Raw genomic sequence first — 13,687 nt, 5'->3', positions numbered from 1 at the left:
ACCCAGAACCTCTGGCAGCCCTACCCCAACAGGAACCTGAGTCAGGGCTATGCCCCCAAAGGAGTGCTTGGGGCGCCTGCTGAGACGAGGACCTCCTGCTCCCTCCCCAGCCACTCACCCTCACACGCACAGGCACCTATGCCGCTGATTTAAGTACCATTTTCTTGTATAGTATGCGTTTATTGTTTAAAAATGGAAAAAAAAATTGGAGAAGTATAGGGAAGAAAGGAAAGTCACCCCACTTCTAGAGAAAACCGTTGAAAATATTTTGGTCTATTTCCTGCCTTTTTCCTGCACACACTTTGGCGCCTTAAATTGGGATCCTCAGGACTGCCCCCCAACTTTGGCCCTGTGCAGGAAGGGTCCCCAGGGTCATCCCCCCGCTATGCGCTCGAACTCTGCCAGGACAGACACTCGAGGGTCGGGCCATATGCGGGGGGGGGCGGGCTATGAGGCGAGCGCTGGGCCACCGGGGCAATGCCGAGAGGCGGGGACACAGCGGGGACGCGGCGGCGGCTCCGCCCGGGCCGGCGCTGCCGGGGTCCAGGTGCCCGCAGAACAGCCTGGTGTGCAGCAGGTGCGGTGGCGAAGCTCGCAGGTAGGCGCCCGGCCCGTCCCCACGCCCGCATTGGCTCCGCCCCGTCACCGCAAGGCGCGCCGATCCCCGCGTGTCGTGGTCAGGGACTCCGGGGCCGCTTGGGGCACACACTGACGGGGGCAGAGTGGGCTAGGCCCCAGGGTGCGGGGGCTCAGGCAGCCCTTTCCCCCGCTCCCCGGCCCGGCCACAGCGCAGCTTCCGGCTGGGATGGCCCCCAGGTCCTGTGGAGCCTGCCCCGGGAAGGCGACGGCATGAGGGGGAGATGTCTCCGCCCCTGTGTCCCCTCCTCTCGGCCTTCTTCAGACCTGCCCTCTTTGGAGGTCGCCTCCTGCATCCCCCAGGAATGGGTGGGGAGAGAGAATCACAGTCCTGGACTGGGGGGCGAGGACCCCAGGGTCCCAGGTGGGGGGCTGTCGCCACGCTGGGGGTTAGCTTTGAGAACTCTGGGGTCCAGGTGTCGTGGGAATGACAGGTGGTCTGATTAGGGGGCAGGGCGCCCCCATGGGGAGGGAGGCCAGTCTTGTGGAGAGCATAGTGCCAGCAGGAGGGCCTGTTAAGCTAGACTCTGGGCTTGTTCCTGACAAGGGCCACAGAAGGCATCGTGGCCCACGCGGGACCCTGCACCTGCACCCCTTGGAGCCTGGTACCGGTGGGCGGGGCTGCAGGCAGGGAGGGAGGAGCTCACCCGCCTGCCAGCTGGCTGGAAGCAGGGCCCAGAGGCCCAGACTCAGAGGCTAAAGACTTAGCCGGGATTGGCTGATACTCCCACTGGCCCAGCCCGGTCCGCCCGGTCTCCAGGCCCCGACTCCAGGACCTGTTCAGCTTCTCGGCAGCTGACCATTCTCTCACCCAAGCCCCTACCTCCTCATTTTCCATCACAAGATCTATAGCTGCCCCCCCCCTCCCCCAGCACATCCTCTCCTGCACCGGCTGACTCCCTGGGTGGCCCTGAGCCTGCAGGCTCCACCCATGCCACCTCGCGCCAGCCCCACCACCTGCAATTGGGCCACACCTCCCCCAGCTGCCCCTCCTCTCTGGGCCTCCACCTTCCCATGGGGGCAGGGAGGCTCCTCTGCTCCCCACCGCTCCAGCTTAGCCCTCAGCCACCCTTGCCCCTCACCCTCTCTGCCTCCGCTTCTCCTCTCCCCTCATTTCTCAGCTCTGCTCAGGCCGACTTCTTCTTGGCTTCACAGCGCCCAAGGCTGAGACCCCCGCCATGGCCAGCCCCGGGAAGCCTGGGGCTGGGGAGGCCCAGGAGGAGGAGGGGTGGGACGAGGGGCGCGGCCCAGGGCCACTGGCAGCGACACTGGAGCAGGCCCAGGAGCTGTTTCTGCTGTGCGACAAGGAGGCCAAGGGCTTCATCACCCGGCACGACCTGCAGGTGAGCCCCCAGCCCCAAGAGGCCTTCCACCCCAGGGCTGACCTTGGCTACTCAGCCTTGCCATCCTTGCCCGGCCAGGGCCTGCAGAGCGACCTGCCCCTCACGCCCGAACAGCTGGAGGCTGTGTTCGAAAGTCTGGACCAGGCGCACACCGGCTTCCTCACCGCTCGGGAGTTCTGCCTTGGCCTGGGTGAGCCCGGCCCCTGAGCCCCACCCCCTACCCCACTGCTCAGACACCCTCCGCTGGCACATGTGGGACTCTCTGGGTCCCACAGCCCACATGGGTGGCAGCCCGTGCTTCTCCCTGGCCTCCCTCCGGAGCACAGGCCGGTGTCTGTACACTCAGGCACCACGGGAAGCCCCCCAGATGCTGTGGCATATGTGGAGATGACCTGCTCCCTGAGCCAAACCCAGGTGGGGCTGGGAGCCAGGCATGCCTCATTTTGGCCTGAGCCCAGCTGTCACCTCCCATTCCCAGGACAAGAATTGGACCAAAATAAGGAAGAAAAACAGGAAACTGGGCTCAGAGAAAGGGCAGGATACGCGGGGGGCGGGGGTGGGCTGGGCTGCGGGTGGTAAGCCACAGACCGGTGATCTCTCCTTCCCATGCCCGCAGGGAAGTTGGTGGGGGTGGAGCCTGCCCCGGGTGCTCTGCCCTCCCGGGCTCCAGAGGAAACCTTCGAGGCGGGCTGGTCGGATGTGCAAGGCACCAGGGGCTCCCTGGAGGAGGAGGACGAGGAGGAGGAGGAGGAGGAGGAGGAGGAGAGATTCTGCTCTGCACTGGTGCAGCTGGGGGTGGCCCGGGTCCTGGGCGAGTGAGTCGGTGCTGGCCCGGCTCCCATCACCCTCACGTCCACCTGCATGCTGCCTGTCCGCATCGCCTGCGTGTCTGTTCCCAGGCAGGGTCCCTAGGCCGGGTCTGGGCCGGTCCTTCCCTCTCAGCTGCAGCTACTGCGTGCCGGGCGTGATTTCCCACGGAATTTGCATTTCAGGAGGCAGCAGCCAGGGCTGCGCCCAGCACAGGCACAGCCCTGTGTACACAAGGACACAACCCCACGCACACACACCTCCTGGCCACACAAGCCCCGCACAGGCACAGACCCCCGCAGGGGTGAAAGCACCCAGGAGAGGGATGCCCTGCTTGTGCAAGACTACGGGGGCCTCTGGGGGCTTCTTACCCTGCAGGGTGGGGTGGGGAGTCCCCGCTTCAGCTTCAGCCTCTGCCCTCCCCACCCACCCACCCCCAGGCAGCGGGCAATTCGGACGCTCTGGACCCAGCTGCAGCGTGAGCGACCCGAACTGCTGGGCTCCTTCGAGGACGTTCTGATGCGGGCGTCGGCCTGCCTGGAGGAAGCGGCCCGAGAGCGGGAGGGCCTGGAGCAGGCGCTGCGGCGGTGAGGGCTGGCGGGCTGGGGGCGGCCTGAGGGCCAGGTGGAGGGGCTCTGCGAGGTGGTAGAGGCGGGGCCGAGGGCTGTACTGCTGTCAGGTTCTAAGCAGCTGTCTCACCCCCGGTTTCCCGAAGGCGGGAGAGCGAGCACGAGAGGGAGGTGCGATGTCTGTACGAAGATATGGAGCAGCAACTTCGCGAGCAGCGCCAGCGCCTGCGGAGTCAGGTGGGCCCGCAGCGCCGCCCCGCGCCCAGCCCAACCCCGGACGCGCGGGCCTCCCCGGCCCCGCCTTCTCCGAAGTGGTCCCAGCCGCGCCCCTGCCGCTCCGCCGCCCGCGGGGGCTCAGGTGTCCCCGCCCGTCCTAGGACGTCCCCCGGGAGGAGCGGAGAGGCCGCCTAGAGCTGGAGCTGCAGAGTCGCGAGAAGGAGCTGGAACGCGCGGGGCTGCGGCAGCGGGAGGTGAGCGGCTGCCGGGCGGTCCCGGCCGGGAGGCGTGCACAGCGGTCCAGCCCAGGCCCCATCCTCACCGTCCCCCATGCACTCCTCGGCGTCCTTGAGGCCCTTGGGCCTATGTTCCCAGCCCCGGAATTGTTGGGAGTCAGGGGCAAACGCAGCATCCCGGGGACGTGGGGGGGTTCTCTCCAGCCTCGATCCCCCCACACCCCAGTTGGAACAGCAGCTGCAGGCCCGGACCACCGAGCAGCTGGAGGCGCAGGCGCAGAACGCCCAGCTGTGGCTGGCCAACGAGGCGCTGCGGGCGCAACTGGAAGGGGCGCAAGAGCAGCTCCGCAGACTGGAGAGCGACTTGCTGGGCCGTCGGGAGCAAACCCAACGGTGCCGGGGCGGGGGGGGGTGGGGGTGGGGGTGGGGGCGGGCGGGGGGGGTGGGGGTGGGGGTGGGGGCGGGAGGGCGGGGCGGGGCGGGGTGGGGGCGGGCCCTCAGGGGCGGACCCCGAGAAGGGTCGCGCTTGGAGCTCAGGGCTTCCATCCCACCCTGTCCCAGCCCCGCCTCCAGGGTCTCCGTGGGGCAGGGTCCTCCAGGGGGTCGTGGGGCACCCCGAGGAGCCTCCCTGCACCCAAATCACCACCTCCGTCCTGCAGAGACGTGGTCGCGGTCTCGAGGAACATGCAGAAAGAGAAGCTCAGCCTCCTGCGGCAACTGGAACTGCTCAGGTGCGTCACGAAGGGGTCAGCGCAGCTCCTAGCTCCCAAACAGTCCCGCTCACTGCCCCATCCCACTGCGAGGAAGTCCTTCCTTGTGTCTGCCCTCCATCCCTCATGCTGCAGCCCCAGACAGACACCTCTCTTCTGGTCTGAGGGAGCACCAGAGCCCGTGCCTGCATTCCCCACCTAGGAATGCTGCCTCTTGAGACCTCTCAGAGCCCTTGGACTCCTATTCCTCAGGGAGCTGAACACGAGGCTACGAGACGAGAAGGACGTCTGTGAGGCCAAGCGGCTGGGCAGTGGCCACAGGAAGGCTCTGACCACGGCCCCGCTGCTGGGGCCCGCCTGCTGCTGCTGCTGTTGTAGTAGCAGCTGGGCTCGCCCCCCCAGACGCGGCTCTGGCCACCTTCCCAGTGCCCGCTGACCAGCCCGAGTGACTCACTGGGCGTTACTTGGTTACTCGGAGAAGCTGCCCCTTGAAGGCGACTCCTCGTGGCTGGGGGCTGCCCATCCAGGACGTGGGCTCTACCCAGTAGGCTGCCTGGCCTGCCTGACTTGCAGACGTGAAGGAACTAATCCTGGGTGGCCAGGGTCTCACTGTGCCTCCCTGCCAGTCCTCACCCTACCCCCATCCCATCAAAACCAGCAGAAAACCCCCTCTTCCAAATAAAGTCCACTGACTTCGACCTCCTCGGCCTCCTGTGTGTGTGGGAGCCACAACATTTGAGAGGTACACGCATGAGATTTCCATCGTCCATGCGTGTCCCCGGTCATGTCCCCAAGCCCTCACTGTCCGTCAAAGCTGTAGGAACCAAGGGACTGAGGCCACTGACTCCCAGGAAGCAGCAGGCGGGGTTCCCTGCCCGCCCCCAGCCTCAGTCAGCCAACCCCTCCCCATGCCAGTCCTCACACAGTCCTGGGTGGGCTAGCTCAGCCCACTGGAGTCCTGAGTGGAGGCGCCGGGGGTAGGCCTGAGCTGTCCCCCGTGCCCCTCCGCCCTGCCAGCGCGAGCCTCGGGCAGGGAGCTGGGGACGAGTGCTGCCCACTGGCCACGGAGAGCCGCTCCCAGCGACTGTGCCGCCTCAGGGCCCGCCTGGGACTCCCCTTCCCCTTCTACTCCCGCTCTCAGCCCCCCAGCGCAGCGGGTCGGCAGCCTCTGCCCTCTCTCCTTCACCTCCCCCCACCACTCCCAGGCGATGCCCTCCAAACTGGACTCTCTCTCACACTGACCCCAGGCCTCCCCTCCAGGCCGTCCTCCCAACGGCGCCCAGAGAGACTCCTGTCTGCATCTGACCGCACCTCCAGAGCCTCCCCCCAGGCCCGCATCTGTTCCGTCGACTCCTGCAGCCTCCCGCCCCGCCCCCAGCGCAGCTCCTCCCGAGGGCATGGGCCGGCGGGGCTGTGGGCGCCCCCTGGCCGGAGCCCGCCCGGCCCCCGCCGCCTCGGGCGGACCCCCGGGGCCCGCCCCCGCTGGTGTTCCGCCCGCTCGCGCCGAGCGCTGTTCTGACCTGCCCCGCGTCGCGGCCGTGGGCGGGGCCTCCGGGCCCGGGGCGGGGCCCTGAGCGGCCCGGCGTGTCTCGCTCGCAAGCCCCCGGTCGGTCGCGCATTCTCTGCGATCCGAGCCGCCGCCTGCCTGCGCCGCCGCCGCCGCCGCCGCCGCCGGCCCGACTCGGACGCGTGGCCGGTGAGTGCACCGCCCGGCCCGGCCGGCCGGGAGAAGCTGCGCGCCTGGCGGCCCTGCAGGCCGCTTCCGGAGGGAGGCGGGCGCCCGGAGGCCGGGCGGGCAGAGGGTCCGCCGGGCGAGGGCAAGGCGCCTCCCGGGTTTCCAGACGGGCCTGGCGGCCCCTTCCGGCCAAGAGCTCCTCCCGAGCACCCCGCTCACTGTGCGCAGACACCGGTGCCCTCCCCTCCGCCCGGTGCGAGTGGGCGGGCCGTTCGCCTCGCCCGGGCGTGGGGGGCGGCGGGGGCGGTGACTTCATCGCGAATTCCTCACGCGGCCTGGCTGGAGCCGAGTCGGGGTCCCCCACCTTGGGCCCGGTTGGGCTGCGGGGGACGTGGGTGGGGCGGCTCTGTCCCGGGCCGCGGGAGCTATTTCTGGCCGGCCCTTTCCCTTGGGGATCATCTCCGCCAAGCACTCCCGGAAAGACAGGCCCCTCCTCAGCCGGTCGCCCGCGGGCGGGCCGTGGGGGCCGGATCTGTGTCTGGAAGCAGCCTCCCCGGGAGGCCTGGGACCCCAGGGCAGGCCCAGGTCTGCGGCACGTGGGGCTTCCACACCCCGTCTGTGCTAGCGGTCTGCGCCTCTTTTTCTTTTCAGGCTGCAGCTACTGCTGTTTGGTGGGGGAAGGGGCAGTGACAGGCCTGGTGCCAAGGCTCAGGGTAGGGGCCTGGAGAAGGCGTGCGGTCACTCCCAGGATCGGACTGTTCAGAAATGTCCTCTGCCCTGCCCCGCCCTGGCCCAGACCAAAATACCGGGTCTGGCCGCTCCCCTCTCAGCCACGGGCAGGGGGTGGACGCTGCCTGCTCTGGAAGGCCAGCTTGGGTCCAGTGCCTGGGTCGGCCAGAAAGAGGGGTGGCGGGATCCTGACCATCCAGGTTGAGCCAGACCTGTGACCTGTCCCTGCCCTTCTAGCGGAGGCTCCTTGGGCGGGAACGTCCGTCCGCCTGCCTTACAGACGAGACATCCCCACCAGCCAGGTGAGTGCTGGGCGGGGTGGATAGAAGTCTGGCTCTGGGAGGCACTGTGTCTGTCTGGAAACATGGCCCTGGGCGCTCAGCTGTCATCTGTGTCCCACAGCCACTCCCCCCACAGTGCGGACACCCCAGAACAGAGTGGGTGGGGTGGCCCTGGGGTGCCTCTGGGGAGGAGCACAGCCGGTAGCTCCACTTCTCCCTGGGGTCGGTGTGGCTGTCCCCATTCCTGTAATGAGAACCAGCACAGGAAGAACCCCCCAGGTCTAGGCGGGTGTGTGTCTGCCAGCTCCACTTGCCCCCGCTGGGAGGAAGGAAGGCCTGTCCTTTCACAGAGCCCTGAGGGGCTTTCCTAAGGCCGCAGGACTAGGCTAGGGAGGGGCAGGTCGGTCCATCTTTGAGCGGCCTCCTCCCCCCCAGCAGCCAGTGGGTTCCTGCCAGCCTGTGACGTGGGGCCCGGGGAATGCTTGGGGCGGGGTGGGGAGCCTGCATGAGCTCACCCCGAGGTGCCTGCTGGGGCTTCCTACCCTGGCTGCCAGAGGGGTGAGTCAGCCCGTGATGGTTGGGGGGTCCTCCAGGCCCCCCCTCACCGTGCTTGGGCTCTGGTCAGGGAAGCCTGGCCCCCTGGCCTTCAGCTAGGCTGTGGGCACCCCATCTGCCCTCGCTGCAGTGGGGGTGGAGGCTCCTGAGCAGCCTTCGCAGGAAGTGTCCTGGTTGCCCTGGACACTCTCCCAGAGCCTTCACCCGGGCAGGCAGTTGGCTTGGCCCCAACCTGGGCTGGTCTGGACATCTGTGTCCCCTCCTTCTGTCCCCACTGGTGTCTGGCCGTCCTCCCTGCCCCAGGATGGGCGAGTTCGGCGAGAAGACCACGACATGTGGCACCATCTGCCTCAAGTACCTGCTCTTCACCTTCAACTGCTGCTTCTGGGTGAGGCACCCCCTTCCCCAGCCTCAAGAGGAGCCTGGCCTGGGGCTCAGACCTGGGGCCAGGTGTGGTGACCGGTGTGCACTGCCCACAGCTGGCTGGTCTGGCCGTCATGGCCGTGGGCATCTGGACACTGGCCCTCAAGAGCGACTACATCAGCCTGCTGGCCTCGGGCACCTATCTGGCCACAGCCTACATCCTGGTGGTGGCGGGCATTGTCGTCATGGTGACTGGGGTTCTGGGCTGCTGCGCCACCTTCAAGGAGCGGAGGGACCTGCTGCGTCTGGTCAGCAGGGTGTGGCTGGCACTGGGGGCGGGGGTGGGGCTGCGGGTACCTGCCAGGGCTCCCTGCCAGGCTGCCGGGGGCTGGCTCTGGGTCCCTGAGGGAGTTAGAAGGGACTGATGGGGGTCGAGTGTGACACCGCAGGATAGACTCTGCTGTGCTCACCTGGGGGGCGTCCCTTCCCACCTGCCCAGTCCTGTGGGTCCCCACATCCCAACTGGGCCAGTAGAGGGAAGACACCTGAGAGTGAGCACCGGGCGTCCTGGTGGCCCCCAGCCCTCACCTGCGGCCTGGAGCCCTCACCGTGTGGCTCTGCTCCGTCGTGCCTGGGCCCGGGGAGTCCCCACGGACTGGGGGTGTCCGGGTCCCACCCCATCTCACTGGGCCCTGCCCCTCCCCCCAGTACTTCATCCTGCTCCTCATCATCTTTCTGCTGGAGATCATTGCGGGAGTCCTGGCCTATGTCTACTATCAGCAGGTGAGGGGCTCAGACAGGCCGTGAGGCGACGTGGACGTGCACGGGCACACACAGGGACACGCACGTGCAGCGAGATGGATACGCACACGCAGGCGACGTGTACATACACACGGGGACACAGACACCCACACACGGGGACACACACATACACAGGCAGGGCGTGCACATGCACACAGGACCCCACAGGCTCCAGCGCTGAGCATCGTGTCATCAGGCCCTGGAGGTGGGGACCGGGTCCTAGGGGGAGGGTGGATCACAGGGATGGACAGCCTGCCCGCAGCACCCAAGCTGCCTGCTTGGGGGCCCTGGCGGGGGAGGCAGGTGTCCACGGGATCTGGAGCGCCCTCTCTGCCCGCGACCCTCCCCATGGCCACCTGAGCCATGCGTCTGACCCCAGCCCTGACCCTGCGCCTCTCTCCCGTCTGTGCCCACTCCCATTCTGCCCCACCTTGGAGAGTCTTAGACTTTGTGGCTGAGGCTGTCACCCCCTCACCCCAGCTGAACGCAGAGCTCAAGGAGAACCTGAAGGACACCATGACCAAGCGGTACCATCAGCTGAGCCACGAGGGCGTGACCAGCGCTGTGGACAAGCTGCAGCAGGAGGTGGGTGGGTGGCGCAGGGAGGCACCTCCCCAGACGTGTGCGGGAGCCCCAGCCGCAGGGGTGGGCGGTCAGGGCTCAGCCTGGGCCGTGTTCTCGCTGCAGTTCCACTGCTGTGGCAGCAACAACTCGCAGGACTGGCGGGACAGCGAGTGGATCCGCTCGGGCGAGGCAGGCGGCCGCGTGGTCCCTGACAGCTGCTGCAAGACCGTGGTGGCCGGCTGCGGGCAGCGCGACCACGCCTCCAACATCTACAAGGTGGAGGTAGGCCGGCGGGGGCCTGCTGAGACGCCCAGGGCCCTGGTGCCCGGGATGCTGGGGGCTGGTGTGGCCCGACACCCGAGGGGGCCGGATGACTTGCTGCCTTCAGCGCACACCCCCCACCCCGCTCCCGCAGGGCGGCTGCATCACCAAGCTGGAGACCTTCATCCAGGAGCACCTGAGGATCATCGGGGCCGTGGGCCTCGGCATCGCCTGCGTGCAGGTGCGGGCACGGCAGGGCGGGCCGGCGGGTGCTGGGACGCGAGGTGTTGGCGGCCATGTCCACTCATGCTGGCCCCCTGCTCAGGTGTTCGGCATGATCTTCACGTGCTGCCTGTACAAGAGCCTGAAGCTGGAGCACTACTGACCTTGCCCGCGGGCCGGCCCTCTGTGCGCGCTGCAGCTTCTCGCCGTGCGCTGACTACTGACGGCCAGGGAGCTGCGGTCCAGGACGTGGCTCCGCCCCTCGCCTGCCAGGGTCTCCCCCTGGTGTTCTCGTGGCTGGGCCCCCCACCCGCACCGTGCCATCACCGTGACCTCTGGGGACCCCCAAACCCCGGAGGCAGCTTCAAGTGCCTTTAGCTGCACACCAAAGTCCCAAGGCCTGGGGTCGGCCCCGCCTGTCTGCCTGTCTGCTGGGCTGGGTGGGTGCGGGCCGGGGTCGTGGCCTCGGGTTGCTCCCTGAGGCCTGGGTTCGGTCAGAGGGGCCGAGTTGGGCAGAAATGGGCTGGCCCAGCGGGGAGCCCCGTGTGCCTGCCCCCAGGCCCCTCAGGTACTGGGGGCTTCTCCTTAAGCAAGCCACCTCCAGCCCCTGGGGAAAACCAAGCACGAGTTCTCCCGGGCCGAGCCTCTGCCGCGCCCCCTGCTGTGTGCCCGCTGCTCTCACCACCACCTAAAGGCCTTGTATCGCTAGTTCACTGTTGTCTCCTCTTCTCTGGAGGCAGGCGTCTTGCGGGTTTTATTCACTGCCTGACGATGCCTAGGACTGTTCCTGCTGTGGGGTAGGTGCCCAATAAACATCTGTGGAACAGATGGCTGAACTTACTACGGTGGTGACACAGACAGTTCTGGTCCCCAGGGCGGTCACATCCGGCAGAGTGGACAGACCGCCCCCCACCCAGGGCCACAACAGAGGAGGACAGGGGGCCAGCTGTGGGCCAAGGGGACTCAAGGGAGAGGTGGCTGGGGACAGGCCTTGATGCAGCACCTCAGCCATTCTCTGATGCAAAGCTGGTGGTGTGGCCAGAGCCCCAGAGGGAAGTGGGGCTAGACCTCGGGGAGTAGCCGGGACTGCTTGTGGTTTCCAGGGGCCCTTCTGGCCACGGCGCAGGAATCAGGAACGGGAGAAGGTGCTGGGGCTGGTGTCTCCGGAGCGAGTCCAGGCCGTGTCTGGCAGGATGTGTGCTGGCAGTGGGAGCCGGGGCCGGAAGGGGCGCTGGGCCTGGAGGGGCAGCCAGGGCGTGGCCCTCGTGCCCTGTCGCTCAGGGGCTGCCCAGCTCCCCACACCGCTGCGCAGACCCCATCTCCCTCCCGTGGTCCCCTCACCCGCATTCAGGTGACCCCGCTTCAGGCATCCGGGCAGCTGGGCCAGCCCTGAGGAAGGTGCCCAGGGAAGGGTGCCTCCCTCCCTAACTGCACGGCCCTGCCCTCTGCCCGCTGCAGGGCACCAGGGCCTGCCTGACCTCCGCCAAGGCGGCAGCTTCCCGTTCTGAGGCTCAGCCTGAGCCGCAACAGGACAGAGACCCCTGAGAGACAGCACTCCGGCTGGTTCACAGGGTGGCACGTCAGTGCCTGGGGCACCGAGAGCCCATCCAGCCCAGACGGCCAGCAGAGCCTTCTCAGGGCCTCTCCACCCGCTGTGGGTATCTCAGGGCTGTCTGTGGAGGGGGGCGGGCTGCTGGCCTTGGGTGCAGCCTGGAAGCTGCTGGCAGCAGCACCCTCAAGAGGGGCGTCTGTGACCACAGCGAGCACTCTACTCAGGGCTCAGAAGACCTCGAGGTTCTTTAGACACCGGGGGGGTGGGGGGGCCTCTGTCCTCAGCCTGAAGGGCGCCCGGAACACCGCTGTGGGGACGCCAGCGCCCCCGTGCCCCCAACGCAAGCGCTCCCGACATCTGTGCCTTGTGTGGAGCCGAGTGCAAGCCCTGGAGGAAAGCAGCCCCAGGCTGAGCGCTTCTGTGGGGATGGCCCTCCCTCCTCCCAGGCCGTGAGGGCCGCACCCACCCCCAGGCGGCCTCACGCTCAAGGCAGGACACACGAACGGGCGGTGGGGAGTCCCACAGAGCCAGGCCAACTGTCAGGACCTCCTTCTGGTCCTCAAAAACATTTACTGGATGGTTCTTTCCAGAGAGGGAGACCCATGCCAACAGGGCCACGGGCGGGCGGGCCTCGCTTCCAGCTCCCCACACCTCCAGGGAACGAGCCGTGGGCGAGACGCGGCCTGCCGGGCCGGGGTCACTTCTCCAGGGGCGCGTAGTTGAGCAGCTTCTCGATCAGGTCCACGTGGGCCAGCAGCATGCGGCGGCAGCAGTAGCGCTTCAGGCCCAGCGCATCCAGGGCGTCCCTGAGGGCGAGGAGAAAGCTGGCTGCAGCCTGTTGGTCCTGGCAGATGGAGGACCTTGCCTCGGCTGCAGCCAGCCCTGCTCAGCTGCCGTGGGCTCTGCTCCCCGTGTCGGGGAGGGAGACACCTCTCTCCTTTTCCAGAGACGCCGCCCGTCACCCTCAAGGCTTCTGGTGTGCAGACAACGCGGTGGCTTGGGAAAGGGGAGGCCAGGTCGGGTGGCCCCTGCTTGGGGCATCCTGGGGAGGGGTCCCGTACAGGCTGCCAGCATTCACTTGCACTCTGGTCATTTCAGCAGCCTCCTCGGAACCTGGTGCAAATATTAAGGCCATCCATCGCTTCCCCATTCATCCGACACGCTTGCACTAAGAGCCTACGCCTCCCTGGCACACCCCGGGGCCCAGAGGTTCAAATGTGATGAGGATGGGGCTGTCCGCACAAGGGCCCAAGGTCAGACTCTAGTCCATGGTAGAGACTCAGACAGGTACGTGGTAACTGCAGTGCTAAGGGATAAGTAAGCACAGAAGAGGGACCCCCACAATAGCCTGATGATGAGGCCTATGTGGTCAGGAAGCTTGTCCTATGTCCTAAAAAAAGCCAGTGAGTCTGCAGGACACGGGGGTGGGCCTAACAGCGGGGAGAAGAAGTTAGGGAGCAGGCGGACAGAGGCGGCTGAGGGCTTATTTGCCGTGGAGGCGGCGAGACTCGCCAGGATACCTAGGAGTCCCCAGACGGCAGCAGCTTGACGCCCGACTCCCTCCCCTCCCCAAACTAAGGGGGCGGGGGGGGGGCGCTTTCCTGAGAGCAGGTCCGGAGAACAGGGATGGAAAAGACTCTGGGACTGAAAGCTCCCCCGCCCAGGGTCACCTGGAATCAGATGTGAGTAGCCCCCGCCCCCGCCCTGCAGACTGGGACCCCCCCCCGACACCGGCCCGACACACCGACCCCGCGGGCCGGGACCCGTCCCCCCAGGCCCCTCAGGCCGGGACCCACCCCCCCTGCCCCGCAGGCTGGCGGCCCGGGGAGCGCTTCCCGACCGCGCTGGAGGCCCTCCCAGGCCGGCCCGGCGCCTCACCCCTCGGTGTACTCGGCCTGCAGCAGCCCCAGGTAGGCCTCCCACTTGTTGCCGACGATCTTGCCGCACGTGAAGCAGCGCACAGGGATGATCATGGCGGCACCGCAGCGGTCAGCAGCCAAACTCCTCGATGCTGCGGCGCTTCCGCCCTCGGCTCCAGCCCCGCCCCGGGCGCGCCCATGGCGCGGGGGGTGCCCGGCCGTCCGCCCTCCCTGGTGCCGTTGGCATCCGCTTTCCTCCGCGACGAGTTTCCGAGGCCCGTGCGGCCGCGGCAGGAGCAGGCGGCGCC

General features: G+C 67.7%; 3 protein-coding genes across 6 annotated transcripts; 2 read left to right on the top strand and 1 right to left on the bottom strand.

Moving 5' to 3' along the window:
- The first annotated feature begins 174 nt into the window (after window positions 1-174).
- On the top strand, window positions 175-5,211 carry CRACR2B (calcium release activated channel regulator 2B). Of its 2 annotated transcripts, XM_061202315.1 has the most exons (9): window positions 175-1,979; window positions 2,058-2,169; window positions 2,596-2,794; window positions 3,227-3,373; window positions 3,502-3,592; window positions 3,733-3,825; window positions 4,034-4,200; window positions 4,467-4,538; window positions 4,770-5,211. In XM_061202315.1, exons 1-9 carry the CDS (start codon window positions 1,815-1,817, stop codon window positions 4,951-4,953), a joined length of 1,230 nt encoding a protein of 409 aa, XP_061058298.1. In that variant the 5' UTR covers window positions 175-1,814; the 3' UTR covers window positions 4,954-5,211. The 2 variants fall into 2 exon arrangements, with proteins under 2 accessions (XP_061058298.1, XP_061058297.1); XM_061202314.1 differs by having other exon boundaries at window positions 3,733-4,224; window positions 4,275-4,538; window positions 4,720-5,211.
- Window positions 5,212-6,093: 882 nt separating this feature from the next.
- On the top strand, window positions 6,094-10,808 carry CD151 (CD151 molecule (Raph blood group)). Of its 3 annotated transcripts, XM_061202311.1 has the most exons (10): window positions 6,094-6,213; window positions 6,844-6,905; window positions 7,159-7,223; window positions 8,061-8,145; window positions 8,237-8,437; window positions 8,829-8,903; window positions 9,402-9,506; window positions 9,609-9,767; window positions 9,901-9,987; window positions 10,072-10,808. In XM_061202311.1, exons 4-10 carry the CDS (start codon window positions 8,062-8,064, stop codon window positions 10,129-10,131), a joined length of 771 nt encoding a protein of 256 aa, XP_061058294.1. In that variant the 5' UTR covers window positions 6,094-6,213; window positions 6,844-6,905; window positions 7,159-7,223; window position 8,061; the 3' UTR covers window positions 10,132-10,808. The 3 variants fall into 3 exon arrangements, with proteins under 3 accessions (XP_061058294.1, XP_061058293.1, XP_061058295.1); XM_061202310.1 differs by lacking the exon at window positions 6,844-6,905; XM_061202312.1 differs by lacking the exon at window positions 6,844-6,905 and having other exon boundaries at window positions 6,097-6,213; window positions 8,237-8,428.
- Window positions 10,809-12,054: 1,246 nt separating this feature from the next.
- On the bottom strand, window positions 12,055-13,560 carry POLR2L (RNA polymerase II, I and III subunit L). The gene is made up of 2 exons (XM_061202308.1): window positions 13,399-13,560; window positions 12,055-12,326 (listed from the first exon to the last, which is right to left on the bottom strand). Exons 1-2 carry the CDS (start codon window positions 13,491-13,493, stop codon window positions 12,218-12,220), a joined length of 204 nt encoding a protein of 67 aa, XP_061058291.1. The 5' UTR covers window positions 13,494-13,560; the 3' UTR covers window positions 12,055-12,217.
- Between the last annotated feature and the right edge of the window lie 127 nt (window positions 13,561-13,687).

Source organism: Eubalaena glacialis, chromosome 10, assembly GCF_028564815.1.
Source record: "Eubalaena glacialis isolate mEubGla1 chromosome 10, mEubGla1.1.hap2.+ XY, whole genome shotgun sequence".
Taxonomy (NCBI): domain Eukaryota; kingdom Metazoa; phylum Chordata; class Mammalia; order Artiodactyla; family Balaenidae; genus Eubalaena; species Eubalaena glacialis.
This window is presented reverse-complemented; position numbering and strand designations above follow the sequence as displayed.

Bases quoted from the DNA above. Each gene is read 5' to 3' on its own strand.
- CRACR2B (XM_061202314.1), top strand. From the start codon at position 1,815: ATGGCCAGCCCCGGGAAGCCTGGGGCTGGGGAGGCCCAGGAGGAGGAG. The intron at 3,374-3,501 runs GTGAGGGCTGGC...GGTTTCCCGAAG, and splicing joins CTGGAGCAGGCGCTGCGGCG to GCGGGAGAGCGAGCACGAGA. The intron at 4,225-4,274 runs GTGGGGGTGGGG...TGGGGGCGGGAG, and splicing joins CGGGGCGGGGGGGGGTGGGG to GGCGGGGCGGGGCGGGGTGG.
- CD151 (XM_061202310.1), top strand. From the start codon at position 8,062: ATGGGCGAGTTCGGCGAGAAGACCACGACATGTGGCACCATCTGCCTC. The intron at 8,146-8,236 runs GTGAGGCACCCC...CACTGCCCACAG, and splicing joins CCTTCAACTGCTGCTTCTGG to CTGGCTGGTCTGGCCGTCAT. The intron at 9,988-10,071 runs GTGCGGGCACGG...CCCCCTGCTCAG, and splicing joins TCGGCATCGCCTGCGTGCAG to GTGTTCGGCATGATCTTCAC.
- POLR2L (XM_061202308.1), bottom strand. From the start codon at position 13,493: ATGATCATCCCTGTGCGCTGCTTCACGTGCGGCAAGATCGTCGGCAAC. The intron at 12,327-13,398 runs GTGAGGCGCCGG...CCTCGCCCTCAG, and splicing joins CAGGCCGAGTACACCGAGGG to GGACGCCCTGGATGCGCTGG.